The sequence below is a fragment of the Gymnodraco acuticeps genome, unplaced genomic scaffold (genome assembly GCF_902827175.1).
Source record: "Gymnodraco acuticeps unplaced genomic scaffold, fGymAcu1.1, whole genome shotgun sequence".
NCBI classification, from domain to species: domain Eukaryota; kingdom Metazoa; phylum Chordata; class Actinopteri; order Perciformes; family Bathydraconidae; genus Gymnodraco; species Gymnodraco acuticeps.
In genome coordinates this window covers 3,458,612-3,481,306 of record NW_022990047.1, presented here as the reverse complement: position 1 = coordinate 3,481,306, position 22,695 = coordinate 3,458,612, and the positions used below count along the sequence as shown (strand labels likewise).

General features: G+C 41.8%; 2 protein-coding genes across 2 annotated transcripts; one reads left to right on the top strand and one right to left on the bottom strand.

The window, feature by feature from the left end:
• The first annotated feature begins 2,673 nt into the window (after positions 1-2,673).
• rag2 (recombination activating gene 2) lies at positions 2,674-4,999 on the top strand. The gene has a single exon (XM_034215748.1). The coding sequence runs from the start codon at positions 2,973-2,975 to the stop codon at positions 4,566-4,568; it is 1,596 nt and encodes a 531-aa protein (XP_034071639.1). The 5' UTR covers positions 2,674-2,972; the 3' UTR covers positions 4,569-4,999.
• A 1,502-nt stretch (positions 5,000-6,501) lies between these two features.
• On the bottom strand, positions 6,502-13,328 carry rag1 (recombination activating 1). The gene is made up of 4 exons (XM_034215719.1): positions 13,229-13,328; positions 11,870-12,226; positions 10,649-11,763; positions 6,502-9,822 (listed from the first exon to the last, which is right to left on the bottom strand). The coding sequence occupies exons 2-4, from the start codon at positions 12,202-12,204 to the stop codon at positions 8,075-8,077; spliced, it is 3,198 nt and encodes a 1,065-aa protein (XP_034071610.1). The 5' UTR covers positions 12,205-12,226; positions 13,229-13,328; the 3' UTR covers positions 6,502-8,074.
• Between the last annotated feature and the right edge of the window lie 9,367 nt (positions 13,329-22,695).

Sequence of the window (22,695 nt, the reverse complement as noted above, 5' to 3'; positions counted from 1 at the left end):
GACACACAGGTGCTCTGCTGTTTTGTGTTTTCAAGCTGTAACGGTCTTCCAGGCACTTGTGGTTTCTGCCTTTGTTTTGCACACTCCTCAAGTTTTCTCTCAGCTGCTCAGTGCACAAAAACATTATGCTAATAAGCGGCTTCGAGCTCAGGTTTTCTCGATGTGTTCAGGCGTGTGGGTGTCACTCATATACATAGGAGATCTGCTTTTATCTATAGGGCATCCGTATTAATACGGAGGCATACACAAAGAGAATCCATACTCAACCAGCTGCTAGAATGTATTTATCCTTGTTGAAGAATGATGTTTCTTTTACCTTCCCCTCAGAAAACAGAATCCTAGTATGATAATGTGTTCAGTGTACTTTGTGAATAATGACTCCCACTCCTCATACAACATGTCATTCAGCGCTGAAGGAGAGAGTTTATGTGTAAGGCAGGCTGCATCTAATAGCCATAATTGTTACGATGTGTATGGGGATCTTTTCAGCAAGCTATACTGTAGGAGCAGTATGACAGTATTTACAGGATTGTATCCTCATTGATGTCAATGACAATTAAAATCCAGTCGAAAACGAGGAGTAAAAGGACTTACCATGAGGATCAAATAAATAAAATGATGGGTAAGGGACACACATCAGATAGAAAACTAACTATTCAATTAATGCTAGTCGCAGAGCAAAGAAGTATATATCTAAATGGCAGAATAGTAATTTATGTATACACATAAAACAAGCTCTGCATTTGAAAATACACGTTTTCATCTCATGAAGCACTGCTTGAATACATTTTTTCACATTTGAAATGGTTGGCCGCAGCTTACTTTTAAATACCAATGAGTTTGATTATGTCCTTTAATCAGTTTAGGGAATATTGTGTGAATAAGGAGCCTTAATGAATAAACAAGAAAAATAATGTCAATTATCCACAAGAAGGTAAGTATGTAAAAAAAAAAGATACAGAATTATTGTTTCCCTTCAGTAATGAATTGTTTTAGAAACTATGTGTCATAAATTATAAGATTTTAAGGAATTACAGATGTTAATGTCCCCCAAAAATGTTAATGATATCAAAAAGCTAAACACAAACAAACAGTTGATTGTATTGTGTCTACATGAGGTTTTATAATTATTATGAATATGATAGTATAATCCAAAATTATAAGAATTCTTTTTTTAGAAACAAACTAGAGCAAATAAGTCCGTCTGAAATACTTAATTTCCCAGAGAGCATGAACTTAGTGGCTCTCTATGTATTTGTTTTTTTTGTGTCCAACCTCTCGGTATAAAATATTCACATCAGAGGTGTGTCTTGCAGCAATGATTTGGACTTATTCCAAAATTACATGTTCTCATCATGCCTTTCCTCCACAATTTAGGTCATGTTTTACTGCATTAGTTGCACTATATTGTAACATGAATATGGGTTTCACTTTTGTAGTTACTGTATCGCTACACAATCATTTTAAAAGGCATTTTCAAAAACATGGCAAAGCATTATATCCCTTTTTCTTTGGGAACTACTGAAGTAACAAAACATACACTGCAAATTCCCAATGTATCATAAAGGTTGAAATTGTTCAACGGACTTGACCCTGTTGTACCTTCTTTAGTATAGCTGATAGCCCGTGATCTTTGAAGTGATACACTAAATGCATTCAGGCAGCACACCTGCCAGAGAGCAACAGTCACAGACTGTTAACCTCAAGATCTGGAAGTGTTTGTGAGGCAACGAAGCTTCACAAACTCTCTCGCTGTCTGCCTTTATCAAAGTTTGGCTGCATAAAAATGCCGTTAGGTTAACCTTTGTGATTGTAAGATTCACACTGAAGTGGGCTCAAGCACGGCATCCTGACCCTGGCATTAAGGTAAGCAAACTAACAATTATTATTATAAATCAATTAAAACCTACATTGTGCTACTTATTCTATAGAAAGTCTATGCAACCATCCTGCTATGCTAATATAAAATCAAACATTGTCTTCGTCAAAGTGACTGATAGTGACCACAGCAGTATTTATTTATATTGCTGTTAAAGTTGCTGATGACATTAATGTGTTGTATAGTATGTGTCAGTTGAAGTGAGCAAGGAAAACAAAGACGATTATCCAAGACTGCCCTCAGAATAAACTAATCATTATAATTAAAAAATATATAATCTTATCAATTGGAAAACAAATACAGTCATTCTTTTTTTATTATTCATCATTGAAAGGTAGAATACATTGTACCAATAGCTAATGCACAGTTTTCTGAGTGTTTGTTTGGGTCCCATGCTGCATTCAAATACACCCTGTAATATTCTGTTTCAAACATACAAAGTTCAAATAGTGTTTGTGCTTGAAAATAATAACTTGACTCCATGAAGAGGTAGATTTTTGAGTGTTTAATTACAAGGTGATGCTGATGTTTGACTCTAGGATTTTAAGAAGCAACCCTACGTTGTCCCGTAACAGCATACACACAGCTCTAGTAACAGCAGCAGTGACTTAACATGCTGTACATTGTTAGGGTTGGTAGGGGTGCCATGACTTGTTGTGCTTTGCCATCACCAAACCCTAACAAATGTGTCCTAGAAAAGGCCAGTTTACATTGTAGAGTTTTAAATATAACATTTAAAATGTAAAATAAATAAAAGTTATACTTGCTCTTGTTATTGTTATTCAGGTTCTTAGTTATTAAAAGTACTTTTAGTAGTTTCATCATTGAGGTTCGTTCCTGAGTAAACATGTCACATCTTTCCTAAATGTAATTGTTCTGTGTAACTGTAGTCTACAAAGTTAGATGAATGACTGTGTAACCCTGTTTATATATTTTCAGCCTCTGGATTATGTGGATCATGTTTCTCCAGGTGTTACTGTAATAAACAGGAAGTCAAATTGAAATCCCCTGAATGAAAACAATTAACAGCTGACTGACTTATTGTTGTGTTTCTGTGTTTGTGTGCTGTTTTGATGCTGGCAGCTGCCGGAAGATGACCCTACAACCATTAACTCCAGTGAAATGTGCAGGCCTCCTGCAGCAGGGCTTCTCTCTTCTGAAGCTGGATGGTGAAGTCCTCCTGTTTGGCCAGAAAGGCTGGCCCAAGCGCTCGTGTCCTACGGGAGTGTTTGGCGTCCGGTTTAAACTTGGTGAGATGAAGTTGAGGGCCATCTCTTTCTCCAATGACTCATGCTACCTTCCACCACTGCGCTGCCCTGCTGTTTGCCGCCTCGACCCCTATGATGGGCTTCCAGAGAGTTATCTCATCCACGGTGGCCGCACCCCAAATAATGAGATCTCCTCGAGCCTGTACCTGCTGACCATGGATAGCCGTGGCTGCAATCGTAAACTGACCCTGTGCTGCAAAGAGAAGGAACTGGTGGGAGAAGTACCCGGGGCCCGATATGGCCACACAATGAGCATGGTTCAAAGCCACGGGAAGACAGCTTGTGTGTTGTTTGGGGGTAGATCCTACATGCCAGCAGGAGAGCGCACCACAGAGAACTGGAACAGCGTCGTCGACTGTCCTCCTCAGGTGTTCCTGTTTGACATGGAGTTTGGTTGCTCCTCTGCCCATACTTTACCTGAGCTTAGCGACGGACAGTCTTTCCATTTAGCCGTTGCCAGAGAGGACTGTGTCTACTTCCTCGGCGGTCACTCGCTCTCTTCCGACTCCCGCCCCCCTCGACTCTTCCGCCTGCGTGTCGAGCTTTTGCAAGGCAGCCCCTTGCTTTCCTGTGAGACCATTGAAACTGGCATATCCATCTCAAGTGCCATAATCAGCCGTACTGGTCCTACTAGATATATCATCTTAGGGGGGTATCAGTCAGACTCTCAGAAGAGGATGGAGTGCAGCACTGTGATTCTGAATGAGAAAGGGATCACCTTCGAGGCCTTAGAATCACCTAAGTGGACCCAAGATATCACGCAAAGTCGCACTTGGTTTGGCGGCAGTGCTGGGGAAGGAACCATCATACTTGCTGTACCTACTGAGGGAAGGCCATCCCAAGCAGATGGGCATTATTTCTATCATGTGAGCTTCCAGACAGAGGGGGAATCAAAAGATGACGAAGAAGCCCAGGGCTGCAGCCAGGAGTCAACAGATTACGACAACTCCACTCCTCTTGAAGACTCTGAAGAGCTCTACTTCGGCCGTGAGCCTCACGAACTGGAGGACATTGATGGAGAAGAGGGTAATTACAATGAGGAGGATGAGGAGGACGAATCACAAACAGGCTACTGGATGAAATGCTGCCTTAGCTGTCAGCTGAACCCCAACACGTGGGAGCCATATTACTCCACTGAGCTCTTCCGGCCTGCCATGATCTTCTGCTCCAGAGGGGAGGGGGGGCACTGGGTCCATGCCCAGTGTATGGAGCTGTCTGAGCTGCTGCTGCTCAGGCTTTCTGAGGGCAGCAAAAAGTATTTCTGCATGGACCACGGAGGCCTGCCCTTCCAGGAGATGACCCCACCTCGGCAGGTCACGCCTCTGAAGCGCACCCCCTTGAAGGTTAAGGACAGGAAAACTCCTCCAACCATCAAGATGTCCCCTGCCAAAAAAAGCTTTTTCAGAAGGCTTTTTAATTGAGTTAAATACTTTGTATAATGTGTGTAGAGGGTCACTATAAGGAATTGTATGTTGTTTAGGATGATTTTAGTTTATTATCAGTAAATCATTATGCTGATCCGACCTCAATCTGAATCATTTTTTCAAAAAATTAAACAATACAATTGACACCTGATATTTCCTGCCAAGTAGCTGTATAAGTTAAACTGAATTTCACAATGTTTGACAAAAATACAGAATATTTTAGCAAGTCTGTCTACAATGTTTCCAGTTTGATGTTTTAGCTGTGTCACAGTTTATAGTACATTTATGTCTTTGTCTTTTGATTCCTAACAATTCCTTCCATGGCCAAATGGCAAATGGAACTGAATTATTTTCACAATTATTTTATGATTACTGAAAATACCCAATATGCTGATCTGTATTCAATTTAATAAACAAATGTTTTCAAATTCTGTCTTCATACCTGTTTCATTCTAATGTGTTTTTCTGAATTGTTTTATATCACACAACATTTTTGATGTATCAGTGTTTTTGTTTGCATATTTATAAGGTGCACTGTATCCCTGGGCCAGATGTTAATAAATTGGTATTATGATTAAATACATTTGTATTGATAAATACCTGCTATACTGCTAGTTACATCTGTAATAACATCAAATAATAGGGCAACCTGAATGAAACAATGAAATGCCTTTCAATTGAAATATTTTACATATATATATATATATATATATATTAGTGCTGTCAAAATTATCGCGTTAACGGCGGTAATTAATTTTTTGAATTAATTGCGTTAAAATATTTAACGCATTTAACGCATGTGCAGAATGGCCCGCCCCATACGTGCCACCAGTGGCAGCGCCAGGGTATGGCTGGGGTAGGCTACACCCATACCAAGAAATGGCTTAGCCCCACCATGAAAAATGATGTTAAAGTAAGCAAAATAAAGTCTGCCAACTCGCGCGGAGTAAATTGCACAGACAGCAGTTAGTAAGATTGATTTCAGCAGCCACGGTTTTGAAAACTTTTGTCACGTAGTGATCGTCTTCTCAATAGAACATCTTTGATAACGGCGTGGTGTTGTTGCAGGAAGTCCCGACGGAGAATACTTTTGCTGTAGTACGGGGTGCACATAACTGGTACGCAGGTTATGTGCGTAATCTGAAATGCGTACCGTCACTTGTGTCACAAAGCGCATTTGCGTACCGACGTACTTGTGAAGCTTTTCCAGAAGGCGGTTAGATCACCGTGTGCACAGACAGGGCTGCTGTTAACGTCGGTCTGTACAACGGAATTGTGCCAAAACTACGCCAACTGGCTGCGGAGGGAGACTCCCCCCCCCTTCACAGGAGAACTGCGCTAAAACAGCTGATCACAACGTTCACACTCTGTGGTCACGAAGTACTCCACTAGCCGCCGCCGCCCCCCCCCCCCCCTCTGTCGACTTTCCTGAAGTACTCCCCCGTTGATAGAAATCAACACGTAATGAATTAAGACCCCACGGTTTGATGATTGATAGGTGTGTGGGTTGTCTTTCATTTTGACACGCAGAAAAATGTTTTAATAAACATAGATACTGTATGTTAAATGGATATATCCGCCTTCTTTCATTTATCTTTCCATTCCCACAAAAATATACATAAATAAATGGCATATTTTGGACATAGTTCGAATGGTGATTAATCATGATTAATTAATTTTAAAGCTGTGATTAATCTGATTAAAAATTGTAATCGTTTGACAGCCCTAATATATATATATATAATATTACATTATATTTTAGAGGGTGCAAACAATGTTTTAGTTTGACAGGAAATCATAATCTTATAAGCATTAAGCTTTTTATATTGTATACATTAAAAATGGAAACTTCACGGATTAAATGCAACTGAATTCTTAAATAAAACACAAAATTAAATATATAGTTTGATAAGAAAATAAGTTCAAGAAGTTCAAGTCAGATGTTGTCTTTATTTATTCATTCTTTGGAACAATTACACAAAAGTAAGAGTTGTCTGCTTCAGTGAAAATGCAGCAGTTAAACGAGTAAAAAGGTAATACAAGGTGGAACTTCAGTATAATACAACATGCTCAATAAATCACCACTGAAAGTTATCCTCAACTCCTGTAAACAGTATATCTGATATTTAGTGTAATATGGAGAAACGAAGTATTTGAAAATAGACGGTTTAAAGGTAACAAGTGGAAATCCGTGAAACATCCATCATCCATTACTTTGGAAATGCAATAAATTATTGCAAAAAAACAAATATGAGACATGTTGCAATCTGAAACAGGATGGTATTGTGGGGAGATGACAACTATGGAATGAAATGTGAATATTCACAGCTGTCACATGGTTAAACCTTATGACAGTCAAATAAAATCAAGCATTCAATCAAATAAGAAAACAAATTGCCTGTCAAAATTCAAAATTGTGAGAGCACAAACAAGATAACATAATCAATCAATCAGACAAATAAAGTTGCCAACAAATCAGTTTACATAGAGTCTTTCTAGCTCCCGCTCATCCTTCTCCTCTGTCAACCTTGGCAATGAAGAAATATCGGCAGAGAAAAAAAGCCAGGATTTATACAGAACTTAAGAAAAATCCCCACCTGCTGGAAACTCCATGTGGTATTAGGCTTTGTAATGGACCATACTGTATTTTTATTATATCAACAAAAAGGTCAGTATATGCTTTATTTTAGGTGAATAATTGGAATAAGCATCATCCATCCTCCACTGTGCTAAGAGATCTAAGAGATCAAAATTGGTTCAAAGTGACCTGGCATCTATTCTACCCCTTAGGGATCCGACGATAAAGCACTAAAGTAATCTTTTTCAGGGGGCACTCATGAAACAAAGAACATTTGGGTCTCTGTGATTGCATTTTGTTCCAGCTCAAATGATATATTAATACAGTGGCCACAAATGTGGTCTTCTTGACACAATTTCCCTCCATGACTTACAGCACTTTCATCTGTTTCCATAAATATCCTCTCCATATAAATTCATAAATGTGTCATATCCTTGCAATACAATAAACTGTGCCATATTTCACAGATGGTGAAGCTAAAAAAGAGCTTTCCTGCTAAGAGCAAGAAAGAATGAACCTGTGCTACTTCTCTGCTGTTTAATAATTGCACTGTGGTAACGTACAGCTAAAAGATATACAACAACAACAAAGTAAAATACTATTAAAACAAAACACTTCAAAAAGAAATTGGCGGGAGATTTAAGTGGGAAATGAGAATGTTTGAATGCAAGAAACTGTTTATCATTTGTATTGTTACATCAAATAAAAAATAAAAGTTTATGTTGATTTCCATTTTCAAACACTTCTATCACAATATATGAAAATATTAAGAAAATCTTGGCTTCAAGTAGCTCTTTTCCCTTTTCATTCCAAATAAAGAATTTGTGTAGTAAGTACATGTTGTTTTACTGACAGAGGCAGTTGAAAAAGTATCTGCTTATCATGAAGTCAATTACATTTTGAGTTTCACATTGAAAGAAAAAAATCAAACTTTAAGAATGTCCAGAGACATGTCCTCATAATCCTGGCTCTCTACTGGGTCAATGGTGGCTTGCAGAGCTTTGGAAGAGTCCTTGTGAGCTTCCATGAACTTCTGCAAGTATTTGGAAGTGTACAGCCAGTGATGTTTCAACACGTCCTCAAGCTCAAAGGCCTTTGACTGACGAGCATTCATTTTACGGAAACGCCTGAACAGTTTGTTTGCCGACTCGTTCCCTTCGCTGGCCCAGGCTCCTATGGATTCATCTCTCTCTATGATTTCAGGCACATGGGCCAGGGTCTTGTGCAAATAATTGGTTATCTTTCCATTGTATCTATATTTGAAGGTAGAAGAGAGAAGGTCTGCAAAGCGCTGTGAGTTAAAGCTGAAGCGGCACAGCTGGTCGGGGCACTCCTTGGCAGGGCAGGTGGCACGCCACACGGGCTTCATCTGGACGTAGATACTCATAAGCTCCCTCAGGGCTTCCCTCCGCTCCTCTGAGGGCACCAGCTCACACACCACATCCACAGCCTCCTGGGTCATTAGCCTGCGGGCATAGTTCCCATTCATCCTCATGACCGGTTTGACCTTCAGCTTTTTCCTCAGCTGTTTATCCAGGGCTGCCCTCCAGCTGCGCCGCTCCTCCCGACTGGGGTTGACCTTTTTGTACACCTCCCCGATCTCGTCCTGGAAGATTTTGTAGAACTCTGTGGCATTGCCAATGTCACAGTGTAGCGCATCCAGCGTGGGGTGCATCTCCATGAACGGCTTGGCGGAGACACCTTTGACTCTGTCCCGCAGCTCGTCTACAGACTCGGAAAATGGGTTGGTTCTCCATATCTCGTAGCGATCCAAGTTCTCTACATGACTGCGGGTGACCGAATGTAGCACCATGTTTTCAGAGGCCTCTGCCCGGGTGGAGTCACAGAGAGTGCAGACATAGGTGGACCCAGAGGCTTCAAGGCCCTCCATCTCACGCACCATCTTCTCATCGTATCCTGTACCTCTGAAGTGGAATTGGAAGGAGCGAGCTAGTCCACCCAAGGATAGGATGAGCCTGCTCCCCTTCATTGCCTTACGCTCGGCAACTACAGGCCCCAGGATAGCTGTGAGTGTCTCATGGTCTGACTCATCCACAAACATCAGGCAAAGGGGCTTACATGACAGTTCTGAGTTTGGCTTGGGCTCAGTGAAAATGGTAACTTCCTTCTCCTCGTTGTCTGGCTTGACAGAGACAGACATGACAGTAAAAGAAAAACGTACAGCCTTCTCAGGGACAGCTGGTCCCCCGCCATGTTTCTCACTGACATCGCCCATGCCATCACAGGATTCTTTGATCTTGACACTGAAGCCTGAGGTACAAGCACTGTCTTCCATACCAGCCTCTCTGAGACCCTCCATGATGTCCTCCTCCAGATCCTTTAATGCTGACACCAGAGCCACATCGTAGCGAAACCGGCGAGTGATGGTGTCAGCTGGGAAGTCATCCACCGAGGAAGTCCATCCAGAGAGCCCATTAATAATGCCAACATTGCAAGATGTAGACACATTCTTGAGAGCTGGCTGCCATTCAAACTCGAGGAAGCCAGGGAGAAGCTCCTTCTCTGCAGCTCGCAGGGTGTGCAGCGGCTGAAAGATCTGGCGGCCACTGGTGGCTTTGACAGTCCGGTACATCTTGTGATACTGGCTGCAGCTCAGGAAGGTGTTGACCCGAATGGCCAAGCACACAGCAGGATGCAGCCCAAACCCTCTGCCTGTGAAGATAGAAAAGGGAAAAAGATAAAGTTTCAGAGGGAGACAGAAAGAGGCAAAGTAAAATAAATAAAAATATATATGCAAGAGGAATAGATTTGGAATTATTTAACACCAAACTGTGGAAGCCAATTTATACGGCTTTGAAAAGAACTGGAGTATCTAACATTTCCTCATTTGATATCCCACATTTCGAGTCATTTATACTACAAGACTGAGAAAATCACAAATGTAACAACCAAATGTAAATGTATCATTGTCAAAAGCCTTCGAGCCCATGATTAGAAAATGCAATATTTCCTAATATCCAAATGTTATAAGGGGACAGAGGGTGAATGAGGAAAGCTGGCAAAAGTGATGTATTGGCTGTAGATGAAAACAGACACCAGCTGGCTTCTATTCCCTTGAGAGAAGGATGGTGCTGTCTGTGTAATTTGCAGATACAAGAGCTGCTGATGTTGTTTTGATTCTAACAGCCCCTTCACAAGAGTTGTTATTGTGCATTAAAGGGAGTGTGAGACTGAGAGACTGACGGACAAGCAGGCAGAGAGTGAGAACGAAAAAAAGCAGGGAGGGATTGAGCGTCAAACAGCGTGGCGCTTCAATCAAAAGTGGACAATAATGAAATGCATCAAATATCACAGAAAAATGTTTCTCCCTCTTCAAAAGTGAACTTTTATAACTCATTGTTATTTATGAAATGACTGTATTCCTTAGAGATAGGCGGAAATATTATAGAGAAAATACTTTTCATAATTTTCTTTTGTTTGTGTCTTGGCTGCAGAGTTTTTGTGTTCATTAAACAAAAGCCTTATAATAGTCTCTTACCTTGCATTATGGCCTCTAGCTCGTCTGCCTGTCGGTGTTCATTCCCAGACCTCAGTGCAAGCAGAAACAGAGTCTGGCACACAGACTTCAGGTCACCACCTTCCTCTTTATCTGCAAATGCCTTCAGCTGGTTCTTCATATCCCTCAGCCGATGCTTCTGGGCCCGACGTGTTAGCGATAGCAGGTGCTGACGGGGTCTTCCCCCTTTATTGGTGAGCAGGTAGCTGTCAAGTTTGGATGTCTGCTGTTTTCCATCCTGTTCATGGCTCTGACAATGGGCTTTAAATGAGTCAACCCTTACCTGCTTGCCACAGGGGCAGAGCAGAGGCAGGGAGTGTAAGGCTGATAAGAAGGCTTTGGCAGGCGAGGTCAGATCATTGGGGGCACATGTCAAGTTGCAGGCTGGGCAGAGAGGCCCCAGAACGTGGATGTATTTAATAATACAGCTGTGGCAGAACAGGTGCCCACAGGGGGACTGGACTGGATCAGAGAGCAGGTGGTCACACACCAGGCAGGTGAAAGAAAAGAGGAAGTCTACAGGGAGCTTCTCAGAGATCAGCTTGGTGTTCAGGTGGTCTTTCTGGCAGTGGGTGATGTTTCTGACCCATTGCTCTCTCTGGATGCGGGGATTCCTCCATGCCTTGAGCACAGGGCCATGATGAGGGTCTCCAAATGGTCTCAGAACCCTCTTCTCACCAACAGCAATGCTGTCTCCATTATCCCACCTGGCTCTTTTTGCCAGACTTTGGGCTCTGGGAATGGCTTTTCGCCTCTTCCTCCTAGTCCGCTGGAATGATGGTTTTCTGGGTGAGCAAAGATGACAGGTGTGAGAGTGAGGTTTCCACTCGGGGACTCTCGTTCTAGAGAAGCTGCAGAAGCCCCCTCCTCGTATGGCGACCACCCAGCAGCGATGGCAGAAGGAAAGAGGGTGGACAGATTCTGTGTCATCTGTCACATCCACTTTGAAGACTTTGAGAAGTACACCTGGCCAGCTTGTGAACTTGCAGCCCATTTTACGAAGGGAACCTTTGCTGACCTCATCCAGATCCCCATGAACATCGTGCAGCGGTCCTTTGACTTTTCTCAGGGCCGTTCCGCAAAGACGGCACAAGCACCTTTTATAGAGGGAAAACAAAGCTGTCAAAACCTTTAAACTAAATGCATGTACAATATGTTTAAATTCAATTAACTTAAGTTTAATTGAAAGGGACATTTTATTACCTGAGGTGGTTCATGTGGATGTCCATTTCCTGTAGCTTCTTGTCCACCCGCCAGCCAGGGCCCTCTACATTTTCCTTGCTTTTTCCTCCTAGGCATAATTTCATGACACTCCCTGGGCATATGTCATTATCTAACTCTGTATTCAGAGCTGCAGGACGTGAGATCCCTAACACGGCTCCTTTCTCAGGCTGAGAGTCACTGGGCAGAGGGGCCTTCTCCATTGACTTGAGCCTAAACAGTTTAAACTTCCACTGAGAGTACTTGGAGTGGGGATGGTGGAGCTCAGCCGGCATGGAGGATCTGGGGCCATCTGTCTCCAGACTCTCCTCCATCATGATGAGACTTAGACCTTAGACCCTGGGGAGGAGAGGAGAGTTTGATGCATCCCAAATGTACGAAAATTATTCCAGCTGTCCATGGGACACATGGCTGCAGATGCCAGAGAAAAGATTTAAAGGTTCAGATGCTGAGACATCCCCAGAGCCTTCTTAGAGTTGAGCCCATGACACCGTCTAACAGCTTTTCTTGATTTGTTTTGAATTCATACACCAAGTACCCTGAAATCCCACTGAACAGAGAGTGGTGAGCCTCTACCTAGAGCACTGTGTGATAGCATAAGTGACATTTAGATATTGTGTAAAATGCATGAGACAAGCATTGGGGGATCGATACAGCACAAAAATCTTCATTTCTCTCATCTCCAATCCCATCGCTCAGGGAGCCATTGTGAATTTATTTCTTTGACACAGCGAGTTTGCTAAATGGGCAACCTTATCCCTGCAAGGCTGTCAATCATTTATATTAGTCATGTTCTTGGCTGGAGAGAGAATTGGAGCCCGGGAGCCTCTGACTGGCATTTTAAAAGCGGGGGGGGGGGGGATTGGAGGAACAGGAAACTTATTTCATAATACATATTTATTGACCAAACAGGAGGGAAAAGAAAATAAGAAACCATCATATTGAATAAAGATCATAATAAAAAATATTACAAACACAACATTGTTCAATTTAGCAGTCATATTTCTACAGCCAAATGCTCTTATGATGTGGCACAGGTAAGATCAATGATACTGCTGCACCAACAGCCCTTATTTCATCTCCCCAATACTATATTGGTTTCATTACAAGTTCAGACAATAAAGCAGTCAAAACAATCTTACCATTGCAGAATACTGTGCATAGCCTAGCATCTTCCGTCTATCCATCTTTACGTATTCCTGCTATGTTTTGTCCCTGGAAGGCTTGAAAGTATCTGGCAGTACTCCATCATTTCTTGGCTCTCTGTGTACTTGACATGCTGAACTCTCCTTTGAGACAAACAGCTGAGCCTGTATGCAAGTGTGTCAGCTGGGCTCTTACCTTGTTTTTCAGTCTCAGCTGGCGTCTGCTCCCCTGGGGGTCCTCTCTGCATGGGTGCACAAGGGAAGCCCTGGAGCCAGGCCTGACACACTACAGTACATATACTGTCTACGTTAGAGTCTGCCACAGCATGGAGCATCTGTTACCAGGAGTGACGGCTTCATACAGTGGGATAGATCCTGTGTGGCTCCTTGTGTCTTGTATTTATACCCTTCCTTTGAAAGGATCCCAACAGTCAACTCCTGACACCTGATACAGGCAGCTGAGTTGAGAAAAAACTAAGAAAACAAGGTCAACCCCAAAGCACAAGTGCAAACACATGTATGCACAGAATCCAACAGCCTAACCCAAACAAACAACTTTTTACCACAACACACTAATCCTCAGAAGAGAACACTTTATCTCCCCTTTCTCATATCCATCTGCAGGCTCACCTCCTCCAGGTGGCCTCTCTCTGAAAGAAAGAGTTACTGTTAAACGGGAAAAAGCTTCGAGTGAATCTGACACAACAGATAATATAATTATTTTCTTATCCCACAAGCAAATACAAAGTCTGACAAACCTTGTAATACAAATATTTCTAAAATATTACACTTAAAAATTAGGAATCTGAACAAACGATTATGAAATGGTGGTGAATGTAGCTGAGTAGATTACCTCAATTACTTTACCTGAGTACAACGTTTAGATTCTTGTTTGTTTTCATTCCACTTTCTACTTCTACTAGTAGTAGTTTAACAATTTTTCTATTTTAACAGTGTATATCAAATGTGGTATTAGTACTTTTACTTACGTTTAGAATGTGTGTTTTGAGATCTTCAAATCTTAAATGACAACATTATAATGTCAGACCCAATGTTTACAAATGATGCTGACATCAAGACGAAACAATTACAGTGATACGTGTCACATCAGAGACAGAGGTTGCGTGAATTGTTGACAGGAGAAGTTATTAAGTCTGTACGTGTTGGATAGTGTACGTGGAGGCAGCAGGTATAAAGAGACGTGTGTAGTAAGGGTGTGAATTGGGCAATATTTGATAAACGAGAATCACACGAAAACTAAATGATGATTTTTAAAGAGCTTGAATCAATGAACAAAACATGTAAAGTCATATTAATTGTGGCAAGGATAATGATTGTCATTGTTATGATTGTCATTCTAATTACTGCATCATTGAGACTTTTCCCCCTTGCCACTTCACAACATCTTTCAGTGTTTGCGACTGATGCACCAGCAATTCAGGGGGTGACTGCTGTGAATCAAAATGACAAACGCAGCGATACGAATGAGTCACATTAGGGTGAATACCAATTAGCAGAGTTAGCTGTTAGAGAGTGAAGAGTTGATCTTCAAATGATCATTTTGATAAGTGAGTTTCCAAAGCAGAGGTCATACCTGAATTGTTGATGTATAGGTCAAATAAAGTATTGAAATGTATGTTCTTTTTATTCCAAGGCATGTGCATTGTGTGTATATTGTGTTACTCGTCTTTTGGTCCACCCCTGTGAGTTTCTATCTGCAGATCTTCTCTCTTCATAACGTCAGCAAATGTCATTTATTTCTCTGAATGCTTTCTCTCCGTCACCAGTCTGAATGAGTTTTAATTAGACAGAATCGTCTGATGTAATGTCTCAGTAGGTACGGGGAGTATTTGCCCAAGATCATTCTTGTTTGTAATTATCCAGGGGATTAATCCGGTGTATTCGCCACAGGAGCCTGTTGCTGTTGCATTGGATTTGCAGGCTAAGTCATTAGATACACAGTCAGTGGGCACCAAACAACAGTTGGGTCTCTTCCACTCTTGTCAGCTTAACATGTGAGCAGGATGAATAGTGGCAGGCTTTGCAGCTTAGATGGTGCATGTGGTCAAGTGTGTCCTTAGACAGCGGAGGTAGATTTGTTTGCTTCTTTATGACAAGCGTACTTAATCACAAGAAATGCTGAAATGCAAATTCACAGAAAAGTTAGTGGGATGAAAAGTGCTGTTTTATTGGCCTATTCAAATCCATCAGACACAGCTGGGAGATTTGGAGTGCACAATGTTTGATACATTATATATCCAAGAACAAGCAAATGATAGATTGTAGCAAGATGATCCCAGCCTATTTATAGGTGATATTTAGATTTATGATAGCCAAGTAGCCACATGTTTCCAAGGTAAACGACACACCTAGCTCCGTGGCAGACAGGGACAGAGCTGCAGATGTCTGCCTGATAAACAAGCAGTGACCCCCTGAGACCCTCATCTCTCTGCGGGTACTAATTGACTTGTTATTGATCAAGTCAAAGACAGTCTGATTTATGGGAAAGAGGACTTGTGGAGACAGCCACCTGGCATGGGGCAGAGTGTTATGAATGTGAGGAGCAAACCCTCCGGGAGTAGAGGTTGCAGTTTAGGAGGACATACAGGAGTTTGCAATGCACCAGTGACCTGACACTTTGCACCATGGGAGGGGGTGTTTTTTCTAATATGATGAATCCAAACAACATCCAATGTGCGTGTGTTTATTAGTGTGTTGCAGGTGTGTGCAGTGGGAGGGATGAGTAGGAATTTGTCAGGGGCAGAACATGTGTTTGGAGGAAGAAGAGAGTGGAGTGAACAATTGTTTGTAAGGGGATGTGTTTCTGTGTTTGTGATTGTGTGTAGTTGACACAGAGGACCAAGACTAATCAAATAAAAAGTAGTCCTTCTAATTTATCCTTTAGAAACTTGAGTCATTACTTTTGGGTCTGTGTGTGTAAAACAAAGAGACAGAAAGGCAGAGAAAGGCAACGAGAGGCAAGGTGAGAGAGGTGAAAGACAGAAAAGGGGGATATAGTAGTGATCTTGTGTAAAGGAGTTTCACAGGATAACAGGCTTAGCTCGGAGTGGAGAACACAAAAGGGCTTAAGGCTGATTGCGGGTTGTGACAAGGAAAGGGGCGAAGAGATCAAGCCTCCCAGGCAGAACTATGTAAGCCAAAGGTCCAAAAAAGACCCCCTGACAGCTCAAATCACATGGTAGCTTAAGGAAAAGTGTTGATAGCAGAGATGGACAATGAATGATTTCCACAGCAGCGTCTGTATATTCCTCCCTGGGATTAAAATGTCAGCATCGTCCACATTTGAATAGACTGGCTGAAATTGCTGCATGATATTTTGAAATGTCATGAAGAATGTAGGCAACTTTGTGATTGTGTTACAGGTAAAGAGGGCATCTCGCTCTCATATTTCCACTGGGTATTGTGAAATATATTGAGCATATGGTATGCAAATTTGTAATAGCATTTTCATAGCACGTTCAACAACTATTTCAGCCTTGCCCAGCCAATTCTCAGCGAGTGGCCTCCCCCTGTCCACCCGACCTATCCCTCATCCGGAGACATGATTTGGCAGATTAATACTCAAAGAGGTAGACTTCAATGCAGAGCTATTCATCAACGCTTCCTGCCAGAACGAACCCCTTACCCCACTACTCATATCCCCTCTCATTCATCTCCCATGTCTCTCCTTCTAAAAGTCTTGTTTCCCTCGTCTCACCCCTCTCCTCTCACCCTCACCTCCGGTTTGGTTAATAATCAATTATGTGATTATTCCAATGAAGTGATTAATTACTGGTGCTTCCTCCCTCTGTACCACAGGGTAGTGTGCCTACAATCACACACTGACAGCCGGGGGACAGCTGAGGTGAGTGATGCTGTCTCGGGCCTCGTGTGACCCTGTATGACTCCGCTGCGTTTGTTGTCGGCTCATCCTGACTGATGGAGCTTTAACAGAGTGCAGAGACACGCCACAACATCACAGCTTCTGCAAACAACATCACCCACAAGCTACTGACAGCATGACACTGCAAAATCCTCCATGTCCAGCCATCCACATATACATTTTATTGGATAGTCTAGTCTTTGGTCTGCATTAATTTTCTTTCCAAGTCTTGCATTAAACAGTATCTCTCCCTTAGGCACTTAAGAGTTATTTTGGTTTTGGACCAATTCCATTGATCTTCTCTGGTCAGGTGAGTTACACAATAAGCAAGGCAAGGCAAGTTTATTTATATAGCACTTTCCAACACAAGGCAATTCAAAGTGCTTTACAAAAAATGAAAGAGATTAAGAAAATGGCATTTAAAATCAGTCATTAAAAAGAAAAGCTAATAAAATAAACATTAAAAGAAAAAATACATGGATAAAAGTTACAGTGCAATTAAACATTAAAAGAAAAAGTACATGGATAAAAGTTACAGTGCAGTCTAAGATATGAATAGTTCAATTAAAAGCAGCGACAAAAAGAAAAGTCTTCAGCCTGGATTTAAAAGTAGTAAGAGTTGCAGCGGACCTGCAGGTTTCTGGGAGTTTGTTCCAGAACAACATCAGGGTCAGCAACTATGAGTGTCAACCTTTAAAGAAATCCTGTTATTATAGCAAGACACAGCACATACAGGGCAATAACGTGCACATATTGCATTGATTGTGCTGGAGTTTAAAGTATGGCCCCCCGAGAGGCGGGATCTGCATCTGAGCAATACAGATGGATGTTGATCCACTCGCACTAAACCAAATGAAATTAAACCCTAAGCTAGATTCAGGAGCACTAGAGTAGAGTGGGGAATCAAGACCAGTGCCTTTAATCAAAAATAACAATGCTCTTTAATTCTGTCTTAATTAAATGTAGATGTCCCTGATCGAGGAGCAGGTTTACACAGAAGGTGTGTCCGCTTAGGGGTAGTAGCTTGCAAACAATTCCTCAAGATTTCATCCTTGAAGAGAGGATTTCTTTGTTCTTTGTCAAGTTGTTAAACAACTTAATAAGTGGGCTACATCCATACTGTTTTCAGACTAAATGAGAGTGAATTTGAAGCACTATATTTCACACTATTAGTCTCTTCTTCCTTTTACACTTCCCCCTCCCTCCCTTATACCCCCTACATCAATGTAATGAGCAAATCAGGGCCACTAGGGAGAGATGTAGAGAGAAAAATCACTCCCATTACGTGTCAAGGAGTGTGAAAAGAGTATTGCTGTTGTCTGTCAACTCTAACCCCCTAACGGTCTGTGATCTCAACTTCCCACAAAACAAAATGAACACTTTTCGCTCACTTAGATCTGCTTATTATTTCCATGGCTTTTAACTACAAAGTCCATTATAGGATATGCCAGGACAGCCGTGCCCTTTTCTCCACTATCTCTGCCAGAGCTCAGACAAGGATACAGCGTCCAGAGTAACATGCAATGATTCAAGGCTGATTTAGAGTGGCTGCTCTTAAACCCGACTTATAGAGTACAGTAATTATAGGAGGTAAAGGAGGGGCAGTGAGGGATACTGGGTATAAGTGGGGGGCTTGGTGAGGGAGGCTGTTGTCATTTGGCAGCCACTCCAGTTGGAGAGAGAAATTACTGTTGGAGCCAAAACCTGGGTGGTAGACCATTTATCAGCCAGTCATCACAATGATTCACATGATCCAGCGGGGGGGGCATTATTTTTAACCCCGCTTTCTCACGGGAACCTGCTGGTAGCGAGGAGGACCATCGCTATGGGGTGTTTTAAGCACTGGATCCAATGTAGGCCTAAAGTAATTGTTTGAAAACAGTAGCTTGGAAAGTCGAAGCTCTTCTCAGAATCAGGCTTTGTCTGTGGGTTGGACTACACTGAGAAGGAATTGAGCCGTTGAGCCTAACTGAGGGGCATATGGCATTTGTTCACTGCAGCAGAACACAGCGATGCCTCAGGAAGGGACTGACAAACATGTGGTCCCTATAGTTGGAGGGGAGAGTAGCTGGCACTGAATACATAAAGATCACAAATAAATACACCATCCACCTGCTTGGCGAGTGCTTTGGGACTGGGTAGATCCAAAGGCATTGATACAGTTTTGCATTAGCTTGTCTGCCTGTACAACAAGTATAACAGTCTCTGCATAAGCAAGTTCATTCCTTGCTGAATAGGGAATCGGAAAAGGAGGCGTGTGATGGCCTTCTCATAATAACAATGATACAAATGTTATTCTTCCATTCACTCCTCCTCACTATTCCTTTCCCAGCCTTGCTTTTTGGCTCCCATGGGAAGCACATAATTTTCATATACACAGGTTTTCATCGCTTCCCTTTTGGTGAAAGACTTGCAGGAGAGACAGAAACAGGGAGAGGAAGAGAGCTGGGGACTGTTTATTCAGTCAGATGGTCTAACGTGTGTGGAATAGATTTGAGCTAAAAAGGAAGCTGTCTGCACAATGGCAGTTGGCAACATTGAATGTGTGAATGATGCGGAATTCATCATCATACTCTCGTTGACTCATGGACTTTGCTCTATAGCGAACAGTAAATTGAGATTGTGGACATTTAACTCCTTTTCGTTATCAATGGCAGGTGTAGTGCTGCATAATAACAATGACACATTTATATTTTGTACTTATTTATTCATGACATGAGATTAATAAAGCTCGCTTTTCAATGACTTACAACTCTGTGTGGCCTCGGGTGTTTAGGAAAGGCCAACACATAGGAAAATATACGTTTTAGAATGATATATCTGTACATGTGGACAAGGCCCAGACACACCAGCACTGTGACTAGCTCTGAAAATGGTTTGCATTATTTTGAAATACACCAAATAATAAAATGTTCATTAACTTTTCATGAACAACCATATAAAGAAATGTATGCCTTGTTTTCACACAACACTATTGAATTTATAATCGTACAGCCAAGATGAGCGAGTAAGTCAGCAAGCGAGTGAGTCAGTCATTCAGTCAGTATTTTTCTCCTAATTTTCACAGATCTCATCATTGCTTTTTGGATTATTCACCCATGCAAAATTATTTTCCTCAGGTAGCTGCAAGTACGTCTCCCTGTCCGTCTTTTATACTCTTTTATACTCAGCCTACACTCGCTTCACTTCCTCGTGCCATTCACTGTCATTGTGAAAAGGTGTGTGTGACTCCACTGGTAGAGCAGAGCCCATTATCGTAAATAGGCCAATAAGTAACTTCACACATTGTGTCTCTAAAGAAAGCACACTCTATATGCAAAGCAGAGGCGCACTGTTAAAGAAACTGGCGCCAAGTGATTATATTTGTAATTTAATTTCCTTGGTCACACAGAGATAAGAGAATAGAGCGCCTGCAGTTGGCTAGGGATGAATAGAGTGACGAGAATGGGACTACAGCTTCATTGTCTGGACTGAGATGTCCGAGACGACTCCACTTACAAACAAGGGCACCGGAGGGCAGATATGGTACACACACAAGGAGACTGAACTCAAAGACACAACAATGTAAGTACCAGAGACAGCAGAGACTTTGACTATGCAAAAACACTTGCAGTCTCGAAATCAAATGGATGAATGTAAAGTGCATGGATAATCAAGAAACTCTTGATTTCCTGAAGCAAGTTCTGTCTCTCCATTTTTCTGTCTGCCTCTTCGCACTCAGTACTGCTGAGCAAACGTAATCAGCAGTGGGGTCTGGGTGGGATGATGTCAGTCACAAAGAGTAACGGCTCATTGCAGATTCTACAGGCGAGATGGACCTGGTCCCTAAGACTACTGAAGGACACAAGGTGTATTCTTCCAACTTCCTCTCTGTCTGCCTCCATCTGTCTGCTTTTTCTGAGATTGTAGAACTGCAGATATCAAATTTCCTGACTTTTCCATTTTCAAAGGGTATCCACTTAAACTGATGACAATGCAGTGGAGAGCACAATACTGCAGTGGTCACACTCTGATTTAGACTAAATCAGAACATTCAGGGCTGTAGAGAGCTGGCGGTGACAGAAAAAAGGTACAAAGTCCATCAAAATCTGACACCACACATTGCCGCATAGAGCTCAGGGTCAGTATGAAACTGGTTTGTGACATTTCAAATCCTTTTAGATTTATATTCAGATTCATCATCCTAGAGAAATAGTTGTTTTCACAGCCAATACATAGAAACATATTGATATACCACAACATATAGATATAGGCAGTACAAAGAATCTTCATGTATAAATTCATTCAATTCAAGCTCCCAGCAATATCATTGAGGTAGATAGTTCAGGGCTGCTTTTGCAGAAGGTTAAAAACAAATGTTGATGCAAGTTCTTCTCTATTCAAATGTGCCGAACTAGATTGAGGAAAAACGCTGTGTTGGTTTTGAGGTTGATCAGTTTCAATTGATATTCTGAGTGTTATCAGTGTGAAGGCTTTGAGGTTTTATCTGATAAACTGGGTGTTGGAAGGGATATGATTTTTTTTTAGGCAGTGTGTGGGAGGTTGGCAAGTTTGTTTTGGTTGGAGATGTTTATCATGGAGCGTGAACAGAGCAGTAGGGGTTCAACACAACACTAACAAAAGACTTGCTGGTATCATCAATGCATGTCAGCAGTGTGTTGATCAAAACTGAGTTTATTGTCTATGATGATTCAGGGATATTTAAAGCTTCTCCTCTGATCATGTCTTATAATGAGTGGGTGGAGGTCAGTCCAGTGCAGGTTGTGTTTGATATGCTTATTACCAGTTCTCTTTTCTTGTCTACATTTATCTTCAGGTAGATGTCATTATAATATTGTTGTGATGTATTGACTGTAAAGGTTTTTATACAGTAGGCTTTAACAGAGTTTTTGTCAATGAGTAGTCAACGTATGACAGTCATCAGAATATTTGAAAGATGTTGTGATGGTTAGAGGCTTGTAGTTATTTGTGTGGATGGTGTAAGAAAGGGCCCGAGGACACAGCCCTAGGGGGCTCCAGTGTTAGTTCAAAGGTATTGTTTTTTTTTGTTCACAGTGTTTTGGTTAAAATAAGCTAGTTTTCTTTTTTGTTCAGTGTTAACCTAGTTTTTCACTGAGACTGTAGAGTACTAGTACAAAAATGTCATGTGTAGGGTTTGTGTTGAAGAGTGACACCATTAGATTGACCAAGTTATTAACCTGACCAAGTTGGAAATGAAAATGAGTTGGGTTTATTGCTGGTGAATTTGTGAACCCAGTGGATTACTGGAGTGGAGGGATGTTGATATATAAAGCTGTTGTTTATCTGGTGGAGTCAGATTGTGTCGAAGCAGAGAAGAAGTTGGCAAAAAGAAGGAGGTGAAGCTGCCTGCAGATTCCAGGTGTTGGAGTTGGAGCAGTGAAAGAGGCATGCCACAGCACCATCTTTCCCTCGTTTGACTTTGAAGGCAAACTGGTAGGGTTTAGTAAGAGAGGATGGGGGAGAGCTCCATGGCACAGGGTTTAAAAAACAAAAGTGGGGATGCCAAATATTCTCTCTCCCTTTGTTCCCTATTCATTCCTCCTCTCATCTTCATCCCTCAATTCCAGTGGCGAGCCGTGACTTTTATACCTAGACCCTCTGAACCCCCCCCCTCGAAAATAATAAAAGTAGGGTAGACATGTGGATATTATCCGGCTGAACAAAACGTGCATTTATCTAACAGGTTCGTTTTCCACAGACCTTATTTCGAGATATTTTCCAAAATCCTCTGGAGAAATCTCACTGCTTTCTGTCGAGGG

Bases quoted from the DNA above. Each gene is read 5' to 3' on its own strand.
- rag2 (XM_034215748.1), top strand. From the start codon at position 2,973: ATGACCCTACAACCATTAACTCCAGTGAAATGTGCAGGCCTCCTGCAG.
- rag1 (XM_034215719.1), bottom strand. From the start codon at position 12,204: ATGATGGAGGAGAGTCTGGAGACAGATGGCCCCAGATCCTCCATGCCG. The intron at 11,764-11,869 runs GTAATAAAATGT...CCTCTATAAAAG, and splicing joins ATCCACATGAACCACCTCAG to GTGCTTGTGCCGTCTTTGCG. The intron at 9,823-10,648 runs GTAAGAGACTAT...CTATCTTCACAG, and splicing joins GCTAGAGGCCATAATGCAAG to GCAGAGGGTTTGGGCTGCAT.